Source organism: Nyctereutes procyonoides, unplaced genomic scaffold, assembly GCF_905146905.1.
Source record: "Nyctereutes procyonoides isolate TBG_1078 unplaced genomic scaffold, NYPRO_anot_genome, whole genome shotgun sequence".
Lineage (NCBI taxonomy): Eukaryota > Metazoa > Chordata > Mammalia > Carnivora > Canidae > Nyctereutes > Nyctereutes procyonoides.
The window spans coordinates 11,026,192-11,049,607 of NW_026575151.1; the positions used below are offsets into that span (position 1 = coordinate 11,026,192).

At 34.4% G+C, this 23,416-nt stretch overlaps 1 protein-coding gene across 3 annotated transcripts in view; it reads left to right on the forward strand.

Moving 5' to 3' along the window:
* CNOT6L (CCR4-NOT transcription complex subunit 6 like) overlaps positions 1 to 23,416 on the forward strand; it is a 113,692-nt gene that overhangs the window by 35,617 nt on the left and 54,659 nt on the right. For all 3 annotated transcript variants that reach the window (XM_055313093.1, XM_055313092.1, XM_055313091.1), the window contains exons 2-4: positions 10,349 to 10,470; positions 12,686 to 12,872; positions 14,151 to 14,236. In XM_055313093.1, coding sequence (XP_055169068.1) covers positions 10,359 to 10,470; positions 12,686 to 12,872; positions 14,151 to 14,236 — 385 coding nt within the window. In that variant the 5' untranslated portion in view covers positions 10,349 to 10,358. The remainder of the gene's footprint in view (positions 1 to 10,348; positions 10,471 to 12,685; positions 12,873 to 14,150; positions 14,237 to 23,416) is intronic.

Here is a 23,416-nt window from a genome sequence, read left to right on the forward strand (position 1 = left end):
AGCTTTCAGCTTTCACCATTGAGTATATTTGCTGTGGGCTTGTCATATGGTCTTTATTATGGTAAGGAACATTGTGCATAGCCTTTTGAGTATGGTAATGGTATTTTTAATTTAGCATAATGCATTTGACATTTATCCATGTTGTTTTTATCATTAGTTCAATCCTTTTTATTACTGAGTAGTATTTTATTGTATGTACCATAGTTAGTACCTAATTGTCAGTTGAAGGACACTTGAGTTGTTTCCAAGTGTGGGAACGTATAAATAAAGTTACTGCAAACATTTATGTACAGGTTTTTTTTTATGAACATAAATTTTTATTATGCTTGGGTATATACTTGGGGATGGAATTGTTGGTTGTATAAGAGTACATTTAACTTGGTGAGAAACAACTGAACTCCTTTCCAAAGTGATAGTACTGTTTTGCTTTCTACCAGAGAAATGTGAGGGGCTCTGTGTATGTATATATATAAATGAATATATGTTTATATATGTATATAAGCATACACACAAGGATGGGTCTGTGTGTGAGGTATCCTTATTGGCCCTAGGTATTGAAAGTTTTTAATTTACTCATTCCAGTAGTGATATCTCATTGTCATTTTAATTTGTATTTCCCAAATGCCTATAGTTGAGTATTTTTTCATGTGCTTATTTTTTTATCTGTGTATCTCCTTTGATGAAATGCCTGTTGAAATCTTTTGCCAATTTATTTATTAGGTTGTTTTTCTTTTTTTCCTTTTTTTTTGAAGATTGTATCTATTTTTTCACCAGAGACACACACACAGAGAGAGAGGCAGAGACACAGGCAGAGGGAGAAACAAGCTCCATGCAGGAAGCCTGACATGGGACTCGATTCTGGGTCTCCAGGATCACGCCTTGGGCTGAAGGCGGCACTAAACCGCTGAGCCACCCGGGCTGCCCCTGTTTTGAGAGTTCTTTATATATTCTGAGTGCTTTTTCAGATTTATGTTATGTAAATATTCTTTTCAGTCTTGGACATGTCTTTTCTTTCATCTTTCAAAGAGCAGAAGTTTTAAATTTTCATGAAATTCAGTTTATCAGTATTTTTCTTCTGTGCTTTTTGTGTTTTATTTAAGAAATATTTGCCTAATTCAAGGTCATAAAGATTTTTATGTTTTCTTCTATAAGTTTCATGGCTTTTGGTTTTACATTTAAATTCATGATCCTAGGGATCCCTGGGTGGCGCAGCGGTTTGGCGCCTGCCTTTGGCCCAGGGCGCGATCCTGGAGACCCAGGATCGAATCCCACATCGGGCTCCCGGTGCATGGAGCCTGCTTCTCCCTCTGCCTTGTGTCTCTGCCTCTCTCTCTCTCTCTCTCTCTCTCTCTCTCTCTCTCTCTCTCTGTGTGTGTGTGTGTGACTATCATAAGTAAATAAAAAAATTAAAAAAAAAGTTAAAAAAAATAAATAAATTCATGATCCTAGACTCCTAACTCTGGGAAACGAACTAGGGGTGGTGGAAGGGGAGGTGGGCGGGGGGGGGGAGGTGGCGGGCACTGAGGTGGGCACTTGACGGAATGAGCACTGGGTGTTAGTCTGTATGTTGGCAAATTGAACACCAATAAAAAATAAATTTATTATTAAATAAGAAAAATAAATTCACGATCCTTGTAAGTTTGTTTATAGTACAAAGTACGGGTTGATGCTTATTTATTTATTTTTGTGTGTGGATGTCTAGTTGTTCTAGCAGCATTTGTTGAAAAACTTACCTCTATTGAATTACCTTTGCACATCTGTGCAAAATCTATTGGCTATATGGATGTGGTTCTATTTCTAGTTTATAAGTTCTCTTCCTTTAAACTCTGTGTGTCTATCCCTTCATCCATGCAAAACTGTATGGTTTACTAGATCTTTATAGTAAGTCTTAACATTAGATAGTGCATGCACCAAAGTTTATATTTCTTTTTCAAAAGCGTTTTTGCTATTCTAGATTTCTCTGTATAAATTTTAGAATCGGTTTGTTGATTTTTAAATGGAGAAATGTACTGAAGAAGAGGTGAACGATGACTTAAGCCATGAAAGATGGATAGGAATTTGGCATCCATTGAAAGAAATAAAAATGTATTCATCTGAGGAAATAGAAAACACAAAGCTACACCAAAAAAGTGGAAAGTTATCAAGGGGAAGAAATCATAGTCCTGGAAAAATTGATGTGAAAATTTTAATCTGGTCTCTTTACCTCCCATTTCCTGCAGGATAATTAGATCATATTCAGTATCTTTAGATAAGTGGGAGGCAGTAAGTAAATATAAGAGGCATTAAAGCATAGTGACTGTTAGGTAGAGACTAAGACCTAATTTGGAATGATAGAGTTACAAGCTTTGGTTGTCCAATTTGATTAATGATGAAATAAGATGAAACTTGTCTCATTATTTTGGAATTTTGAAGTGATAGATTTATAATCCCAGGTCTTTATTTTTCCTTTTAGTATTTATTGGTTTTGTGTTGCTGCTGTTTTCTGGTAATGCACATATGAGAGAAAATTTCCCAATGTGCAGAAAAAGAGTTATATTCTGATTCTTTTTTTTTCTTTCCTCCTAGTAGTTTTTTAGCTGACAAGTAGACTGTGCCCTTAACCCTTTGTAGCGTTAGAAGTTTCTTTTGGTTATCATTTGTGGAATACCATAAAATTAACTTTAGGTTACCTTTAGAAAAAGATATAGCAAGCATTATGACATCTCATTTTCATCCAGAGGCTTTATTGCCATGTATGCCTATTCATTTTGTTTGGGTAAGTAACTAGTTTGGTTTGGGATTTGAAGTAGATCCCTAAGAATAAACCAACTAGAAAGAAGACATGTTGAGTTCAAGTGCTTTTGTTTATTTATTTTTAATTGATTTTTAGTGATCTCTGCACCCAATGTGGGGCTCAAACTCATGACCCTGAGATCAAGAGTTGTATGCTCTTCTGATTGAGCCAGCCAGGCACCCTGAATCCAAGTATTTTTAAAGACCAAAAGAATCCTTGTTACTACTGTTACCTAATTATTCAGTTTCTCAGTAAGGAGCATAGGAAAAATAATGTCACTGGGTTAGGAAAGTATTTGCCATCGCCATATATTAAATGTACTGATAACCTGGTTATCTTTGGTCCATTCCCCAATATTAAAACTTGCCATTCTTGTTCTGGGAACTGTACTTTCTCCACCTGTCCTTGATCATTCTGTAGATTACCTATTATGGTTGACCTTTGAACAACTTGGAGGTTAGGAATGCCAACCTGCCATGTATTTGAAAACTCATGTGTAATTTTATTTTTTTTATTTTTTTTTAATTTATGATAGAGAGAGAGAGAGAGAGAGAGAGAGGCAGAGACCTAGGCAGAGGGAGAAACAGGCTCCATGCACCGGGAGCCCGACAATGGGACTCGATCCGGGTCTCCAGGATCGCGCCCTGGGCCAAAGGCAGGCGCCAAACCACTGCGCCACCCAGGGATCCCTCATGTGTAATTTTAGATTGCCCTAACACTTAACCAGTAAAAGCCTACTGTTGACTGGAAGCCTTACTGATAGCATAGTTAATTAACATATGTTTTGTATGTTACATGTAGTATATACTGTATTCTTACAATAAAGTAAGCTAGAGAAAAGAAAATGGCATTTAGAAAATTGTAAGGAAGAGTAAATACGTTTATGGTACTGTAAAAAAGTCTGCTTATAAATAGACCTAAGCATTTTAAACCTAACGTTGTTGAGGGGTCAACTTCAGTACCCTCATCCTTTGTGGTAAGGATGCTTTATTTTCTCTTTAGTTGTATAATTCAGAATGGTGACAGAAGGGAGCAATGCAGTTACCTGATAAGGGGGAAAGAAAATAGTATCAAGAAATGCCAAATTCTTTATAACACTATTTGAAAGTAAATATATATTCTATAACTTTATTTTTCAAGTAGTGCTATGAAAATGGTATAAGATACAATAGGTCAAGGATGTTGTTTATCTTGTTTACTGTAGAAATTCATGTGCTTAGTATATACATGATAGTAGTGGGCATGCAATAAATGTTGAATAAATGTTAAACTGGTCAGAAACATGAAATTCCAAATATTGGAGGTTATTTTTTTCATAACGATGTGTGACTTTATCAGCATAAGATACAGGTTTTGCTTTGCTTTTTTTTTTTTTTAAAGTAGTGTTTAGTGTTTTGTTTAGAGTGGGAGATACTCATGAAAACTTTGGGGTTCTTTTTTTGTTTGCATTATCATCATCTATGAACTTTAGTTGAATATGTTCTTACAGACAAATGCCATCCAGATAGGCCCTTGGTGTAAAAGTAGAATGGGGAATGCTAATGAAATCATTATTTATCTCAGGGTGTCTTCTAAGCTCTTGAGTGTCATCAATCTTTATTTTTAACAATATGATCCTACTGTATGTAGTGTGACTTGTTAGGTACTGTTTTTTAGTATCAGGTGGTGAGCCCATTTAGGGAAGATCTAAATTTTATGTGACAGTTATAATAATTAAGAGTTGTGTATAGTTAAAAATAGCTATTAATGAGGAAGTAGAAACTTCAGTAATGCTGTAGCTCAGGGGTTATTTTGCTTCATTAGAAAAGATGAGCTTAGCCTTATTTTCTCAGGAAGAAAAATAGTCTTAATGCTTAAGACCAGGTAGGAAAGATGGTTGTTAGTTGGGTGGATATTCATTAAATAACAATGTGTTTTGTAACCGTTGGGAATAAATGCCAATATAAGACAGAGTTATCTGAAGATGTGTAAAATGTAACAAATCATTAACATCTTATTCTAAAATGTAAGCAGAAATATCTAATATGGGCTTAAATTTGTCTTCCTCTAACTTTGGGAATTTTGCCAGCATCTGTATTTCTGCCAAAGATTGCTCTGCAAACTACAGTTGAAATGACCACTTAATATTTATATGGAAATAAATATATGTCAAGTGATTTGTATTTTAGGGTTGAGTAGTTAGAAGTCTCTGATTCGTTATGAAGCACTCTGTGGTAGTTGTAGCATACTTTCTTTCTTAAACTGAATTCTAAGTGAGATAATTGTAATTGTGCTCAGCTATGGAGTTGGATAAAATGACCTTAAATTTAGATAGGATGGTGAATGGGAAGCTGTGGTTTAACACTGGAAGAACTTACATCTTTATATGTATTATAGAGGCTGCTCTTTTTTTTATAAGTTGTTCTAGATAACCGCTATTAAGAGAAAGCCAGTGCTAGCCTTTAATAGTTTGTTCTGATTTGGCTCAGATTAGTTTTTTTGTTTTGTTGCTGTTTTTGGAGGAGGGAGAAGTTAAGTTGTGTTATTTTATTAGCCTCAGATATAAAAATCTGAGATTTATTTGGGATTCCTTAGTAATAGTATATTTGGGTTTATTTCATCTACATCTTATAATATGCTATTCACTGAATCAACATGATATTTAGGTATCTTGCATTTTATTTATGGTTTCAGAAACTCCAAATTAAATTTTTCTAGGGCAAAGTAGCTCTAGTGCTAGGTATAATATTGCTCGTAACTGGTGGCCCAGTTGGGTGGGTGGCTGACTCTTGATTTCAGCTCAGGTCATGATCAAGCCTCGCACTGGGCTTCCCTCTCACAAGGGAGTCCAATTGAAGATTCTCTGTCTGCCTCTGCCCCTCCTGCTGCTTGCTGTCTTGTGTGCATGTGCGTTCTCTCGCTCTTTCTCTCTCTCTCTCAAACAGATAGTTAAAAAAATATGGCTTGTAACTGAAAAAATTAGAATACATTTTCCCTGCAGTTTGTATTTTACAAGTTTACATGAAGTTTTTCCTGTGGTACAGAAGACTGAGAAATAAATTAATGAAAATCTTCACTATGTGATAGTGATTCATCAGCCTTCAGTGATGGAGATTAAACTAGTTTACTTTTAGGATAGTTCATGTAGGAACTAAGAAGTAGGACAAAATCAGGTTCTTGATGGTACTCAAGAAATTTTACACTAGTATCTGGGGAGGGGCATGTAGGTGATATGCTAAGGTTCAATGAATGGAAAGTGGAAGGCAGGTTTTTTTTTTAATTCTATATTTTATTTTTTTCAAGTATAAAATAAAAAATATTTTTTCCAATTACATTTCAACATCTATTAAAGTAATGTATTTATCTCATTTAACTTTTAATATTGAAAATCCTTGTTACATTTTAAAAAAAAATTTTTTATTGGAGTTCAATTTGCCAACATTTGGCATAACACCCAGTACTCATCCTGCCAAGTGCCCCCCTCAGTGCCCATCACCCAGTCACCCCAATCCTCTGCCCACCTCCCCTTCCACTACCCCTTGTTCATTTCCCAGAGTTAGGTGTCTCTCATGTTTTGTCACCCTCACTGATATTTTCACTCCTTTCCCTTTATTCCCTTTCACTAATTTTTATATTCCCCAAATGAATGAGACCATATGTTTTGTCCTTTTCCGACTGACTTATTTCACTCAGCATAATACCCTCCAGTTCCATCCACCTCAAAGCAAATGGTGGGTATTTGTCGTTTCTAATGGCTGAGTAATATTCCATTGTATACATATAAGAAGGCAGGTTTAAAGAAGCTTATGTAGTTAGCATTTGAGGAGCTATGTGGTGTATTTTTTATTTATTTATTTATTTATTTATTTATTTATTTATTTATTTATTTATTTATTTATTCATTCATTCATTCATTCATTCATTCATAGAGACACAGAGAGAGAATGAGAGGCAGAGACACAGGCAGAGGGAGAAGCAGGCTTTATGCAGAGAGCCTGACGTGGGACTCGATCCAGGGTCTCCAGGATCACACCCCAGGCTGCAGGTGGCACTAAACCGCTGCACCTAGGTGGTGTATTTTTTATAGTGTTGAAGTAGGATTGAAGATGGGGAAGTTAAACAGGTTGTGTTGCCAAAGGGGCTTTTATTGTACTCTGTTACATGATCAGGATCTCTAGTATAAATCAGGTTGATGTAACAGAAGGATCCTTTGGGAAACTGATGTAATATGTTGCAAAAGTTAGAACTCCTGGAAAAACCAATTCAAAAACCTACATGTTTCATCAGTTTGAAAAAGAAGATAAGGAATTAGCTATTAGGCTTTCCAAAATAAACATTTCTAATTTTTGGATAAAGAATACTCATCATTCAGTATTCAGCCTTAGAATGACTTATGAGACTATTAGAAATCACACTATCAAGAGTCATGTTTAAAGAGTTAAACTACATTTGAATTATATTTTACATTATTTTGAAATAGGTTTTTGTGGTATATCTCTAGCATGAAAAGTTGATGCTGAGTAACTTAGAGGGGAAACACAGCTGAATAGGAGGCTTCAGTATTACCAATTTCCTGAATTTGAATTCTCTAAATCTTTAGTAGCATATATGAAAACCTGATGTTTGAGATAGTAGAACTATAGACTCTACTAAATTGCTTGTTAGTTAACCCAAAATGTAAGATGTTATAGCTTTTTTTTTATGTTATAGCTTTAATCAAGCTATCCAAATCTATATTCATTTTGAATTGAGTGACGTATTTTTAATGGCTTCCTAATCAAATTTGAAAGAGATCTCTGAGCCCTAATATGACAGTATTAATATTCCTTTGGTTTTACATGTAAACACTGGTAAACATTTCATGAATTTGTTTTGCAGGAACAGAATTTGTAAATTTTAGTGATTTAGGAAGGTAGGAACTTACGAAAAATTTAAAAAGTTCTAGATAGTAGCTGTTTTTTAAATTAGAATTAGAGAGCCAAGAAGAGACAGCAATTATTGACCTGTCTAGATTGTTAAAATATTTAGGGAAATTGAACATGTGGATTAATTACCATTTCCTGGGATTAATTTTTAGAGAAACATTGAAAATGTTTGTTTTTGCATATTTTGCAGCCCTTATTTTTTCCCATCTTCAATGTAGTGAATGGATTTTGTAGCATGTCATTGGGTTTGGATCTGTTTGATTTGGCTTTGCTTAATCTGGTGTTTTTGTGGAATCTTACATTAGTATGCAGATGTACTCATAGAGGTACACGTAACTTGTGCATAGTAGAAATTCCAAAAACCTTGTTATCTAAAAATTTTATTTTAGAAGTATTTTTACATAGGCTAAGTGTGTGGTAGAAATCAAGTTTTTTTTTTTCCCTGCTGTGGAAAATAATCATATTCTTTGTGCTGTACAAAGATCTAGGATATTTATGGGAAGTAAAATATGAGTTAGTATTAATGAAAGTGTATGAGAAGATTAAAGCAAAAAGGCTTAACCTGGAAACTTGGAAGCAAATTGCTGTTAAACAGGTGAATAAATTTGGAAAACTTTCTCTTTGCCCCTTTTAGTAAAGGGGAAAGTGACTATTTTACCTTCAGAAATATGAGTAGAGGGGCAGCCCGGGTGACTCAACGGTTTAGCGCCGCCTTCAGCCCAGGGCCTGATCCTGGAGACCCTGGATCGAGTCCCACGTCGGGCTCCCTGCATGGAGCCTGCTTCTCCCTCGGCCTGTGTCTCTGCCGCACTCTCTGTGTGTCTCTCATGAATAAATAAATAAAATCTTAAAAAAAAAAGAAATAGGAGTAGATTATGATATGGGAAATTTTGATTGTATTCTTCTTATGAAGTAGCTGTGATTTTTTTGAAACAATTGGAATACCACCATTTTTTCTTTATTCTCTGTATGTAACAAATTTCAGACCACCTGAAAGTAAATTCTATTGAATTATAAATTCCAAACTCTACTTGGAAATACTCCCAGATTTAGGCACTTGATTTTGGGGTGTGTGTGTGTGTGTGTGTGTGTGTGTGTGTTGAATATGAAAGAACCAACTATAAAAAAAGCAAACAACAAGGCAATTTAGAGATAGTATGCAGGGCTTTGTCATTTGCTACTCTTGCTAGATCTGAGCTGGCTTTTATTTTCTGACAATTACCAAGCAGTAATTCTTGTGTTAGACCCCGCAAATGGTTACATTTAGGGCCATTTATTATTATATGCTTCTACCTTGCACACTCGAGGATTTTTATACAGAGTTGTCATCACTCATGATCATTTGGTGATTATTTTGGCAGTTACATGAAAAATATATAGCATTAGTTTCAATTGTAGTGGCCATGTAACTCATCATTCAAATTTGGACACATTTTTTAAATTTGTTTTTTTTAGCATATGTGCTGCCGAAGCGAGCGCTAAACTATTTTTTTTAAAGATTTTTTATTTGAAAAAAATTTATTTATTTGAGAGAGGGAGTGCAGAGAGAGAGAGAGAGAGAATGAATGAAGGGGGAGGGGCAGAGGGAGAGAAAGAAGCAGGCTCCTTATTGAGCAGGGAGCCCAATGCAGGGCTCGATCCCAGGACCCTGAGATCATGACCTGAGCAGACACTTAACTGAGCCACCCAGGTGCCCTTTTAAAACTATTTTTAAGTAGGCTCTGTGCCTACTATGGAGCTCAACATGGGGCTTGAATTTATGACCTTGAGATCAAGACTTGAGCTCAGATTAAGAGTTGAAGGCTTAACCAACTGAGCCACCCAGGCGCACTCCCCTATCCCAAGTTGGACACTTTTGAAAGAAAAGGCATATTACCTAAGAACAACAGATTATATCAAGACTGGCTCATACTAAGAAAATACCATCCTGTAGGATGCTTTTGACTGCAAGTAACAGAAAATACAAACTAAACTAGTTTAAACAATAAGCAAAATATGTTGGCTGTGTATCCAGAAAGCCCAGTGTTTGAGAGTCCTACAGGTATCGTTTTTCTAGACGCTGGCTTCTATGGCTGACTTCCTTATAATTGTTGGTTGGTTACCAATAGCAGTGTGGACTCTATTCTTCTTTTATGACTAGTAGGAGAGAGAAGCCTCTCTTTCCATAAGCATAAAATGAATCTGAAGCCTCGTGATTATTAGATACTTCTGAACTAATCTCTGTGACAGGAGGAATGTCATGTGCTGATTGTCTTGGATATGGGATATTTGAATATCACTTAGGGAGGATGGATTACTCTGATATTCTTAGACTAGTCAGAGTCCATTCAGAAAATTGGTGTAGGGTCAGTCTGTTTAGGAAAGCAAGGCAGCTAAAGAAAGGAGAAGGGTTGGAATGGATGTTCATGAAGCAACCACAAAGTTCAATGTGAAATCCAATGTCATTGTTTGTTTACATTTTCCCTTAGGCATCTGTTACCAAGTTCCTGCAAGAGCCTAACATACTGCAGATGTGTTTTCCTTCTAGTGAGAATTTGTGGTATAAAATGAATTTGTAGCCTGGCAAGGGGAGAGAGGAAAAGAAAACTTACCATCCTATTTTTCTTTTTTTCTATAAGACTATAGTAATTGATGATCCTCTTGTTTGTTTATTGTTTGTTTGTTTAAACAGACTAATAGGGATGCCAAAGGAAAAATATGATCCTCCAGATCCTCGCAGAATTTATACCATCATGTCAGCAGAGGAGGTAGCCAATGGGAAAAAATCTCACTGGGCAGAATTAGAAATCTCGGGTGAGTGGAATATGAAGCATTCAATCCAGGATATAATAGCAATTATGAACATGAATTGAATATTGTACATTTTAAAATAGATGAATTCATTGAGAAAATACCAGATGCAGAGGTACTAGCGTTTAATTTACCTGTGTCTAAATATCTTTGTTCCTGTTCATTCTTGAGATAATACCTTACGCCAAAGTTGGCATTTGTAACTGAGGACATTGGGAATTCAGTTTCTGAGTAAATCCGATTCTTTGATATAATAGATTTTGTTTTGGCTGTCAGAGTAATTATTTTTGCAAATTGAAATCTTTGCCGTTCTTCTGTCATCCTAGTATTTGCAGAGTAGGAAACCTAGAAGTTGTTTATTGTAACAAGTAAGTAATAACTATGTTACATGACCCTTCATACTTAGGATTTGTTAAAATGAAATATGATTTCTAAAAACTTACAGTCCCAGGCTACTAGTGAAAAAAAAAAATCAAACCCAAACTGAAGGACATTCTACAAAATACCTAATTAGTAATCCTCGAAATTGTCAAGGTTATGAAAAACAAGGAGAGACAGATTCTGTCACAGACCAGAGGAGATATACATTTAGTCAAATGCAAAATGGTATCTTGAATTGACTCCTAACACCAAAAAGTTGTAAAAACTGGTGAAATCCAAATAAAATCTGTAAATCCATAAATTAGTAATGTACCAATACAAAAAAAATAATGTACCAGTATTAGTTTCCTAGTTTTGACAAATGTACCATGGTAATATAAGTAGTTAACAGGGGAAATGGGATGAGGTGCATACAGAGACTCTGTATTACCTTGGTAACTTCTCTGTAAATCTAAAATTATTGTAAAGTTAAAAGTTTATTAAAAATAGAATATAATTATTGTATTTCTCCTATGATTTGATAGAATACAGACAATATGTGGAATGGGTTTCTTCCCCCCAGTAGGCTTTCATTTGGAAGCATTAAACCCCCATTATAGTATAACAGCAAGAATTACCTGCACATTTAGCTAAAAGGTAACGAAGTGGATAAATGATTGGTAATAAGAATGAATATGAGTAAATCCTAATGGGCTAATCCCGGGTTTCTCAACTTGGTACTGCTGATGCTTAGGGCTAGACAGTTCTTTGTGGGGGCTGTTGTGTACACTGTAAGGTTGTTTAGCAGCTTTCCTGGTCTTTATCCACTAGATACCAGTAGTACTATCCTCTTTTTTTTTTTATTTTTAAAGATTTAATGGACAGTAATTTCATGGTAGACATGATATTGGAATTTTGACGGTGAAGATAGTTATTCAGCAATTTGGATCCTTAATGTGATAATTTGTCATATATATGTTTAAATATAAATTAATATTAACATATATTAAGTTTATTTTTTTATTTTTATTTTTTATATTAGTTTAAATACACATGAATATTAACATGAGATATTACCATCTTATAAAGAATTCCATTAAAACACACATAAGATAAAAGATTGCTGTAATACATATCAGTAGAGATCTTAAGGACTATAATTTACATAAATTACAGTTTTTTAAAATTGAAGTATAGTTGACACACAATGAGACATTAGTTTCAGTTGTACAGCATAATGTTTAGCAGTATTCCTGGCCTCTACCCACTAGATGCCAGTAACACTCTTCTAGTTTTGACAACCAAGAATGTGTCCAGATAGCCAAAGTCCCTTGGGGAATAAAATTGCCCCTGGTTGAGAACCACTTGATTAAATCCCAGATAAAACTGAAATAAGTTTCTTTTAGACCAGAGCTCTCTTCACTTGAAAAATTTCTTTCCTATAAATACAAAATCCTAGTTGGCACTTTAAGCCTGCTTATAGACAGCATGAAGGAACCTGTGACAGAAAGAACCCTGGATAGATGTAAGCTGGAGCTTACTGCTTGATAGCTATGTGGAATGTAACAGTTACTGTCTGAGATTTTGTGTCCTCTCTACCTTTCACTGCTCTTTAAATCAAAATATGTTGTTTTAATAGTGATATAAAATGAAATTCTATTTTACTTTTGTAAAGTTTATAAAATGATCTTCACACAAATTATTAAGATAATATCTCATTTTATATCAGCTGTGGCCAGTTGATTTGCCCAGGTTTATATAGCTAATAAATGGTAAAAAATCAGACTCTGAAATATGTTTTCTGACTTTTTCTAATACATGGACCTTGAATTTAATGCTTCAGTATTTTGCCTTTTAGGTAGAGTGCGGAGCTTAAGTACATCACTTTGGTCATTGACACACTTGACAGCGCTGCACCTAAATGACAATTACCTTAGTCGCATTCCACCTGATATTGCCAAGCTTCATAATCTGGTTTACCTGGATCTGTCATCCAATAAACTCAGAAGTTTACCAGCAGAACTAGGAAACATGGTGTCTCTCAGGTAAGAAAATATTATAGATATGACTCCGTATATAAAATTCTAAATTTACCAAATACGAAAATTATGGAATATTCCTCTTACAGGAGGACTTCTATATATGTTTGAAAATCAGATGATACTGACTGTAAGCAACAGTGCTTGAGTTGGCTTCCATTGAACATTTCCTCTAATTTGAAGGTTTCTAGTTAAATGTGATTCTGTTTCTTTTGACAGACTTGAGGTGGGGTGGGGTTAAAATATGACTCTCACTTGACGCTCAAGTGTATGATAAGATACTCATACATAATTGGGAAAATATTGCGATCTTGTAGTAAACTTTCGGGAACATACCTCTGCTCTATAAGGCAAAGTATACTTATATGTCACAGCTCTTTAAGGAAATCTTGAAAACTTAATAATAAATGGATTTGTTTGTAGTCCTTCAGGATTATTTAAAAATCTCTTCATAGGAAAAAAATTTGTAGGTCCCTTAAGACCTTGTATAAATGTTCTCAATATCAACAGGGATTACTTTTCTATGTTTATCTGCTGAGTAGTAATTTTAAAAAATTGCTGTCATATGTTTAAAATTAAATATTTATGTTTGAGAATTTTACTCTTCACTATCTCCTTACTGTATGTTTGTTTGTTTCTTTTCTTTCATACTGTTTAGCTGTATAACAAGGGGCTGTTTATTTCTTATATAGTCTGACCAAAATTTCAAAATAAAAAACATGGATCTTATCTATGTTATCCTACTATCTGTATTATCTTATGCTTTGTTTTCAGTGTTTATGTTCTATGTCAGTGATTGTTCATCATAGTATCTTAATGAGATTACAGTTGTAATCAGTTATAAAAACTGATAAAGGTGATTGTCTATTTTTTCTATGAATTACACTGGATTCAACGATAGCAGTTGTCTTTGGATACTAAGAATACCTGTCACTCTGATTTGTGTCTTGTAAGCATTTGGGTAAGAGAGAAAAGAGTGAATTTAGCCTGAGAATGATATACAACTCTTATAACTTCAATAATCTGTGTTGAAAAAAAAAATCTGTGTTGAGAGTAAATTATAGAAACATTGTTAACAGTTGTGGCAGTCACACATTTTGTAGTACTTTAATATTGCACAATATTTTTTGATTGGAAGGATAGAAATATACTTTTTTTTAGAAATATACTTTGAATGTAAATATCACTCATGGTATGTTAGGAAAGGTTAAGAAAACAATTACAGTTATTAATAAAGTTTGATATATTAAGCTAAAACAGGTTTTGTCTTGTTTTTTAAAACAGGGAATTGCTTTTAAATAACAATCTGTTACGGGTTTTGCCTTATGAACTTGGTCGGCTCTTCCAGCTGCAAACTCTAGGTTTGAAAGGTGAGTGATTTTTTTAAGATGACAGCATTAACACTGAGTATTGAGGTGTTGTGAGCCTTTTAAATACAATTTTAGTTACAACATATGTCAGGTTTTAGAGTAATTTTTCGAATGTAACTATGCTTGCTTTTGAAAATAAAGTGGTTCTTTAGTATCAAAGTGAGCTTCAGTATTTCAACATGCTGCCATTCTTAAAGGAGATACTTTAAATTTAACTCTGTAGTCTCCTCACCACACCCTTTTAAAAGAATGACTTAATAAAGTAAACCTACCCAGAATGACCCATGTCAGGTTTTGATAGAGCAGATAAAATAGCATGGACATATTGTATGGTGTAAGAGAGAAAACACAATAACAGTAAAAATAAACTAATAAGTATGATTATTCTAAATAAATGAATCCAAAATATATGTTCCACTGTGCATTATAGATACTGTTATAGATACTCTTGTATATGAAAATGGACATCCATCGTAGGATTTTATAGATTACAAAGAAAATGAAAAAATCCAAGAGCTGTTATAAGAATTTAATCCCCAATATAATAAGGTCTTTGTACATACCATAGAATTAGTATCTAGGTGCCGCTTATTTAATTTTTGCTAAGATAAGAAAGTAATATATTATTATTATTTTTAAAGATTTTTATTTATTTATTCATGAGAGACACAGAGGCAGAGACATAGGCAGAGGGAGAAGCAGCTCCCCTGCAGGGAGCTTGATGTAGGACTTGATCCTCAGACCCTGGGATCACACCCTGAGCCAAAGGCAGATGCCAACCACTGAGCCACCCAGGCATCCCAAGCAAGGAAAGTAATATAATAAAACAAAATATATATATGTTCCTTAATAATCACCTCTCAATCAGTTTGGGATGAAAGTCATTCTTAATTCATATAAATAGTGAAATCTGTTAAAATTTTCTCATGGCACAGCCTAAGAACGGTATATTTTAAATTCAGATGGCTAAATACAGAGGTACTGTATTGATTAAATGTTTTATTCTGTGCTCATGAGGAATGAACATTAAAACCTTATAAAGTAAACACTTCTGTTATTTTCCTTCAACGACAATTTGACTTTCTATGAACATGTTCTGTTTACCTTTGCATATGTCATATAATGGAGTATTAAGGTTGAAATTTGAATATGAATGGAAAGAATCCTGGCCTTATTGGTTGAAATGACCAAAATGGTATTAGAATTCTTTGTACAGTTAATACTTTGTAAATTTACATAAGTATATGAATGGTCTGTCTTGTGTTTTTAGTTTCTCTGTAGAACTTTATTGATATTTTTTTATCATATATAAAGTAGACCAGGGGATACTTTCATCTAAAATATTTTCTTTTTTTAAAGATTTATTTATTCATGAGAGACACATAGAGAGGCAGAGACATAGGCAGAGGGAGAAGCTGGCTCCCCATAGGCAGCCCGATGCAGGATTCAATCCTGGATCCTGGGATCACACCCTGAGCCAAAGGCAGATGCTCAACTGCTGAGCCACCCAGGCGTCCCTAAAATATTTTCTTAAAGATGAACCCAAGGCAACTGTTGGGACATTTCACCTTAATCTCTTATATACTAAATTTTATTCTTATAAAAGTAGTTCAGATAAGCATCAGCTAGAGTTGGAGTAGGAACAAGTCTGTTCTTTTTTATTAAATAATATTATGGAATGATTGTCATTTTTTATAATCCTAGATTCATGAAGTATGAAATCATGCTTTCATACTGATTTTAATAATTTTTTTTGTCTCTAAGAGTAACATACTGTTTAACACCAATAAGAACAGCTATTCTCCTTCTGTTAATATCGATGGAGAGCATATCAGTGGCAAATGAATAATTTACTGTTGAACTCTGTGGATTTACCCTTTGTACCCTATGTTCCTAAAAAAGCAAATATTATATATCTTACTGTTTCATAACACTGTTATCTCACGTAGAGACATACTCCAATAAAATTTATACTAAGCATCAACTGAATGAATCACTCTGAATATCCATTATCTCCTTTGTCCTTTATTCTATTTTACTAGTTAAAATCTTAGTCTTAAAAAAATAAAGTCTTAGTCTTCCAAACTACTGTTTTTGGCTGGTCTTCGATCCTGGTGTCTTTTTGTATTCTGATTCACATTTGTTAAAATCTCTTCTTAGACATCTACTCTAGTACTTTAGATTAGGCATCAGCTCTGTTCATGCCTGTGAATAAATTTCTTTTCATTAAACTAGTTTGTTCTCTGATAAATACCTATATGCAGTCCCTTTCTCTTTCTTGAGAATTTTTCTGGCAGTGCTCATTTCTATTCAAGTGATCCAATATAGAAAGCCAAGGACCTTTCAAAAATGAAAGAAACTCGGAGCTCTTCCTGTCATTTTTCAAAAGTTTGAGAGAGTGAAAACAGGATTGGTTTTATGAAGCAACCGAACAAATAAAATGTCTCTAATGAATAGTAGCTCTATATTCTTAGGAAGGTAAACATTAAAATAATTTCCTAATCCATTTTAGCAGTCACATAGTAGTACTTTGTGTCTAGAAAAGGGAAGGGACTAACTGGAATGGAACATTTAAAATGTCACTGTGATGTATTTAAAAGAAACAATGAGAATGCACAACCTCTGAGATGCCATTTGTCTTGAAATTGGAAGAAAGGAGCACTTTTTTCCTATCTCCTTGTCTTCCTCTGAAGCACAGATAGGGAAATATTGATAAGTTTGATCATCCTGGCCCAACAAGCTAATTTCTAGAAATTCTATTTTGACATTTGTGGAGTATGTGTGAAGGGTATGCACAGTATTTGAGGAGTTGTAATAAAAAGGCAAGTTAGAAAACTACAGACACGGCCAGTCAAGTAAGTTGGAAATGTTCTCTTAAATCACTGAAAAGAAAAATCCAGAGTGTATTAATTTTATAGAAGAAGTAAGTAAAACCAGGTCTTCTATAGTTATTTTAAATAATTTAGAATTCATGTCTTACGGTGTTAAGGCAGTACTTTCTCTGACATATGGGCCAAAGAGCTGTACTCATGCATTAAACATTGATGTCCTAGGTTGTAAACTATTTAGAACTTCAATAATTGTGAAGATTTCTAGCCTTATTCCAGGAATTACATATCTCCCTTAAAATAAAATGGACCATGGCAGTAGAAGCTTCTTTTACTTGTGAAATTATTTATTCGTAAAATATAACATAAAGGAATAACATGTTTTTGTATTCATGAAGTTAAAAAGAATAGCCTAAATTTTAAAGAAAATATGATGAATAACTGGACACCCATTATTTATTCTCAGTACCTTTTTAAGAAATGCACTTTGAAAATCTGTCATTTATACAGGAGGTAAAGTACTTATTTTTGTGTTTATAATGGGTTTCTAGAAATTAGAGAACAATCTAGTATATATTAATAGTTAATATAAGAGAATATCCACAAGGCTTTAAATTAGGGGGTTCATCAACATATGCATAATAGCAACTGCAAATTGGAACTATTCTCAACTTTTACCGATAAGAAGAATTCCAAAAATGTGATAAAAACTGTTGGTGAGATTATTGGACATAGGCAGTCACACCTTGTTGGCATAGATCCCCTATACCATACAATTTTCCTGTGGGCCTTTTCATGATTACATCTTCATCCCTTTTCCCAGAGGTTATACTGTCCTGAATTTTGTGTTAGTTATTCCTTTACTTTTCTTTCAAACAACAGATATTGATGAGTACCTACTATGTGCTAGATGCTGTGGTTATATATATAACGATTACTGGTGATTTAACCTTTATATAAATAAATGAAATCCTACTGACTGTATTTTTCTATGACTTGGCTTTTTCAACTTTATGGTTTTATAATTCAGCCATGCTCATGCATGTAATTGTAATTTAATTGCTGTGTTGTCTCTGATATATGAATATGCTATAATTATTCATTCCACAGTAGATATTTAGATGATTTCCCCTTTTTATGGCTACTATAAGCAATGTAGCCATGAACATTCTTGTATACATCTCCTGATAGAGTTCCCAGGAGTGGAATAGTTGGGTTGTAGAGATCTACTTGTTTTTCTTAGCTTTATTACGTAATGCCATAATGTTTTACAAGGTAGTTGTACTAAAATACACTCCCAAAAGTAATACAGTTTCCATTTTTGTCTTCTTCCCAACATGTAGTATTGTCAACTTTTAAAAGTTTTGTCTGGGGCAGCCCCCCAGTGGCGCAGCGGTTTAGCGCCGCCTGCAGCCCAGGGCATGATCCTGGAGTCCTGGGATTGAGTCCCACGTCAGGCTCTCTGCATGGAGCCTGCTTCTCCCTCTGCCTGTGTCTCTGCCTCTCTCTCTCTGCATTTCTATGAATAAATAAATAAATAAAATCTTAAAAAAATTAAAAGTTTTGTCTGTTACTGAGTGTGAAATAGTTTCTAGTTTCTAGTTCTCTTAATTTGTGTTTTCCTAATTGATAGTAAGACTGAGCACCTTTCCATGTATTTATTGGCCATGGTTTTTGTTTGAAGTTGCTATTGATGTCTCTGAGCATTTTCACTTGAAGTATTTATTAATGATTTGTAGGAGTTCTTTTGTCTATTTTGTATTGTATATGTCTTCTTCCATTCTGTGGCTTTTCTTTTGTTTTCTTAGGTATCTTTTAATGAGTAGATTTGATATTTTTACTGTAGTTGAATTTAAAATTTTTTTATGATTAATGCATGTTTGTCTTGTGAAAGAAATCCTATGCTATCCCAGGTCGAAAACTCTTTTTCTGTATTATTTCCTAAAAGTTTTGTAAACTTCTGCTCTTCATAATAAGTTCTCTCATTAATTTGAAATTACAAAAAATTTTTAATTGAAGTATAGTTGACATATTAGTTTCAGGTACAACATAGTGGTTTGACAGGTGTATACGTTACAAAATGCTCACCACATTAAGGTTAGATACCATCTGTTACCATATAATATTATTGAAATATTATTGACTACATCCTCTGTGCTGCACTTATCATCCCTGTGATTTATTCATTATATGATTGGAAGTTTGTACTACTCTATCTTCTTCACTGATTTTACCCATTTCCTCCCCATCCTCCTACCTCCTGGCAACCTCCTGGTGGTTCTCTGGAAGAGACTGTTTGGGTTTTTGTTTGGGGTCTGTGCATGTGTGTTTTGATTTATTTATTTAAGAGCACCAATGTAGGGGGTGGGAGAGGGAGCCAGAGAGAGAGGCAGATTCCCTCCCTGCTGAGTGTGGAGCCCTATGACAGGGGGTCAGCCTCACGATCCTGAGATTATGACCTGAGTTGAAAACAAGAGTTGGCTGCTTAACTGAGCCATGCATGCAGCCCTGTTTTTTTTCCCCCTTTTTTAAAGATTTTATTTATTTATTCATGAGAGACACAGAGAGAGAGGCAGAGACACAGGCAGAGGGAGAAGCAGGCTCCATGCAGGGAGCCCGATGTGGGATTTGATTCCAGGTCTCCAGGATCAGGCCCTTGGCTGAAGGTGGCGCTAAACCGTTGAGCCACCAGGGCTGCCCTGTGTGTTTGTTTTTAAAGTAAACTCTAGGCTCAACATGGGGCTTGAATTTACAACCCTGAGATCAATAGTTGCATACTCTATGGACTGAACCAGTCAGGTGTCCCTGTTTTGTTTTGTTTTTTAGGTCCTACATGCAAATGAAATCCTAAGGTATTTATTTTTCTCTGATTTAGTTCACTTAGCATATTTCCCTCTAGGCCTGTGTTTTCATAAATGGCAAGATTTTATTCTTTTTTATGAGTATTATATATATATATATATATATATATGCCACATCTTTATCCTTTCATCTATCATTGGTCACTTAGGTTGTTTTCATATCTTGGCTGTTGTAAATAATGCTGCAGTAAACATAGGGGGTGCATATATCTTTTTAAAGGTCAATTTATTATTTCTTTTGGTATATTTGATACACGTTACATTGGCTTCAGGTATACAACTTAGATATTCAACAATTCTATAAGTTATGTTGTGCTTAACATAGGTGTAGCTACTATATGTCACCATGTAACACTATTATAACACCATTGACTTTTTATGATGTGCTTTTTATTCTAACTTAATTCATTCCATAACTGGGAGCCTGTATCTCCCACTCCCCTTCACCCCTTTTGTCTGTTGGCAGTTATCTGGCAGCCATAACTTTGTTCTCTGTATTTATAGGTCTGATTCTATTTTTTATTCATTTTTTAGGCATATAAGTGAAATCATATGGTATTTGTCTTTCTCTAACTTACTTCACTTAGCATGATACTCCCTACACCCATCCATGTTGTCACAAAAGGCAAGATCTCATTTTTTTATAGCTTAGTCATATTCCTCTGTGTGTGTGTGAGAGAGAGAGAGAGAGAGAGAGAGAGAGAGAGAGAGAGAGAGAGATTTGCATCTCTTTGATGATTAGTGATTTTGAGCACCTTTTTATGTGTCTGTTGGCTCTCTGTATGTCTTCTTTGGAAAACTCTACCCGTTTTTAATCAGTTTCTTTGGTGTTGATGTATAAGAATTCTTTGTATATTTCGGATATTAACCAAACAGTATTTGCACATACCTTCTACCATTCATTAGATTGCTTTCTTGTTTTGTTGATCGTTTCCTTCACTGTGCTAAAAAAAAGTTTGATGTTGTCCCAGTTACTTCTTTTTCCTTTTGTTTACCTTGCCTAAGGAGAGAGATTCACAAAGATATTAAGACCAATGTCCCAGACTTGACTGCCTGTTTTCCTTTGGGAGTTTTACGGCTTCGGGTCTTACATTGAGGTTATTAAACCTTTTCGAGTTTATTTTGGTGTATGGTGTGGGAAAGTGGTCCAGTTTCATTCTTTTGCATTTACCTATCCAATTCTTCCAGTACCATTTTGGAACTAATTTTTTTAATATGGCATGAGGGGGTGATATAATCTTTTTTTTTTCTTCCATGAATAACCATCTGTTTCACTATCATTATTGAGTAGTTTTCCCTTTTCCCACTGATAATCAGCAAAGTCACCTCCCTATCAGCTTGTAAAGGTCTGTATTAGGATCTCCATTTTATATATCCAGAAGTTAATTTGTCTGACCTTGCACCAATTACTGCATTACCATTATCATTATTATGGCTTTATATTAAGACTTGATATCTAGTCTGGGAATTCCCCTTACATTTTTCTTTCATAGTGTCTGCAGTTTGTCTTGGATTCCTCATAAATAAGAAACAGCTTGTTATGTTTCACAAAAAATACTCTTGGGACTTTGGAATTGCATTGAATATGTAGATCAATTTAGGAAGAGTTAGCCTTAATATATTGAATCTTTCTATGAATTTTGGTGTTTCCCCCATTTATTTATATATTAATGATTTCAAATAAAATTTTATAACTTTCTGCACATCTTTTTCCCAGGCACATCTTTTATTGGTTTTGTTTCTTAGGTACCTTTTTTTCTTTTTCTTGTTGCAATTTTTTTTTTTTTTTTTTTTTTTTTATAATGAGAGAGAGAGATAAAGAGGCAGGCAGAGACACAGGTAGAGGGAGAAGTAGGCTCCATGCTGGGAGCCTGACGTGGGACTCAGTCCTGGGTCTCCAGGATCAGGCCCTGGGCTGAAGGCAGCGCTAGACCGCTGAGCCACCCAGGCTGCCCCTGTTACAATTATTTTTAAAGTTGCTTTTCCTGCCTATTTGCTGTTGGGGTATAGAAATACAAGTAAGAGGGAAAAATTGATCTGTAGTAAGCTTTCTTGGCTAAATTCTTATATTTGTAAATTCTTTGGGGTTTAATTATTTCAACTTATATGTTTTCTTAATGTACTGAGCAGGATGTTAAGTACAATGTTGAGTAGAAGATTAATACTGGATGAGCATGCCTCTATTCTCAATTTTAAAAGAAATGCTTCTAATATTTTTCCATATTTGCTTTATGTTTTTCTTAAAATACACTTTAGTTTCTAGAAGTTCTTCTATTTCTGCTTTGCTAATCGTTATTTAAGTGTTGAATTTTATTAAATGTTTCATCAGTTGTGGGAGAACTTTCTCATTTCATAGGCTGAGTTAGTAAATTATATCTATATATTTTCCCTATTTATTTATTCATTTTTTAAAGTTTATTTAGGTAATCTCTACACCCAGCATGGGGCTTGAACTCATGAGCCCAAGATCAAGAGTCGAATGTTCTAAGTCAGCTAAGTGCCCCATTTTTTCCAATTCAAACTATACTTGCATCACTGAGATAAAGCCAACCTTGTGCTTTTGTATGCTGGATTTATTTTGATAATATTTCTCAAGGACTGTGGAGGCGCTGAGATTTTACCCTACTGATAAGTTAATGATTGTTTCATGGATAGTGGCAGGAGGCAATGAGACTCCTGAGACAAGACAAAGAACATTATCCCTTCAAGCAACAAGATGGGTCTAAACATGCTATGAACACAGTGAGTTTACATTGCATTTGAGTAGTTCATGTCTAATGTTCTAGCACTTTTCAAGCAAGCAGCAAATTCTTTAGTAAGCAGCAGTATTGATTGCCCAGGAGGCAAAGAGTTACATGGAAATATTGCTATGGTTGCCTTAACCTATTTAGCTGCCTGTATAACTAGCTACAAAACTACTCAGTGTCAGACTGATAGACCTCAGAATCTGTCACCCTCACCAAGAATGAAGACGGAAGCACTGGGTCCCTGGTGGACTGCTTTTCCCAACAACAAAAATTTTTTTTAGGAATTTTACACATGCTCATGAACAAGACAGACCTAAGTAAGATTCTTATTTGGTTCTCTTAAAGAAAGGGTTTGTATAAGATTGAACTAATGTGTTCTTGAAATTTTGGTATATTTTATATACCAGTTGTGGTGATGGTTATGAAAACTAAATGTCTATCAACATTCACCAATTTTGAGTGCACTCACCAAAGATGTGAATTTCACTATATATAAATTATATTTATATAATTTATTTTATAATTCTATAAAACTAGAATTTATTTTATAATTCTATAAAACTATCATTGACAGTCGTTTCTTTATGGAAGATATTTAAGTGCCACCCCAATATATTTTTAGTTATAAGACCATTGAGGATTTCTAGTTGTTAATCAGTTTTGTTGGACCATATATGTACCATTGGAATGTTTTGGCTTTTTAATTTTTCAAATTTATTTGCATGAAAGTGTTCATAATATTTT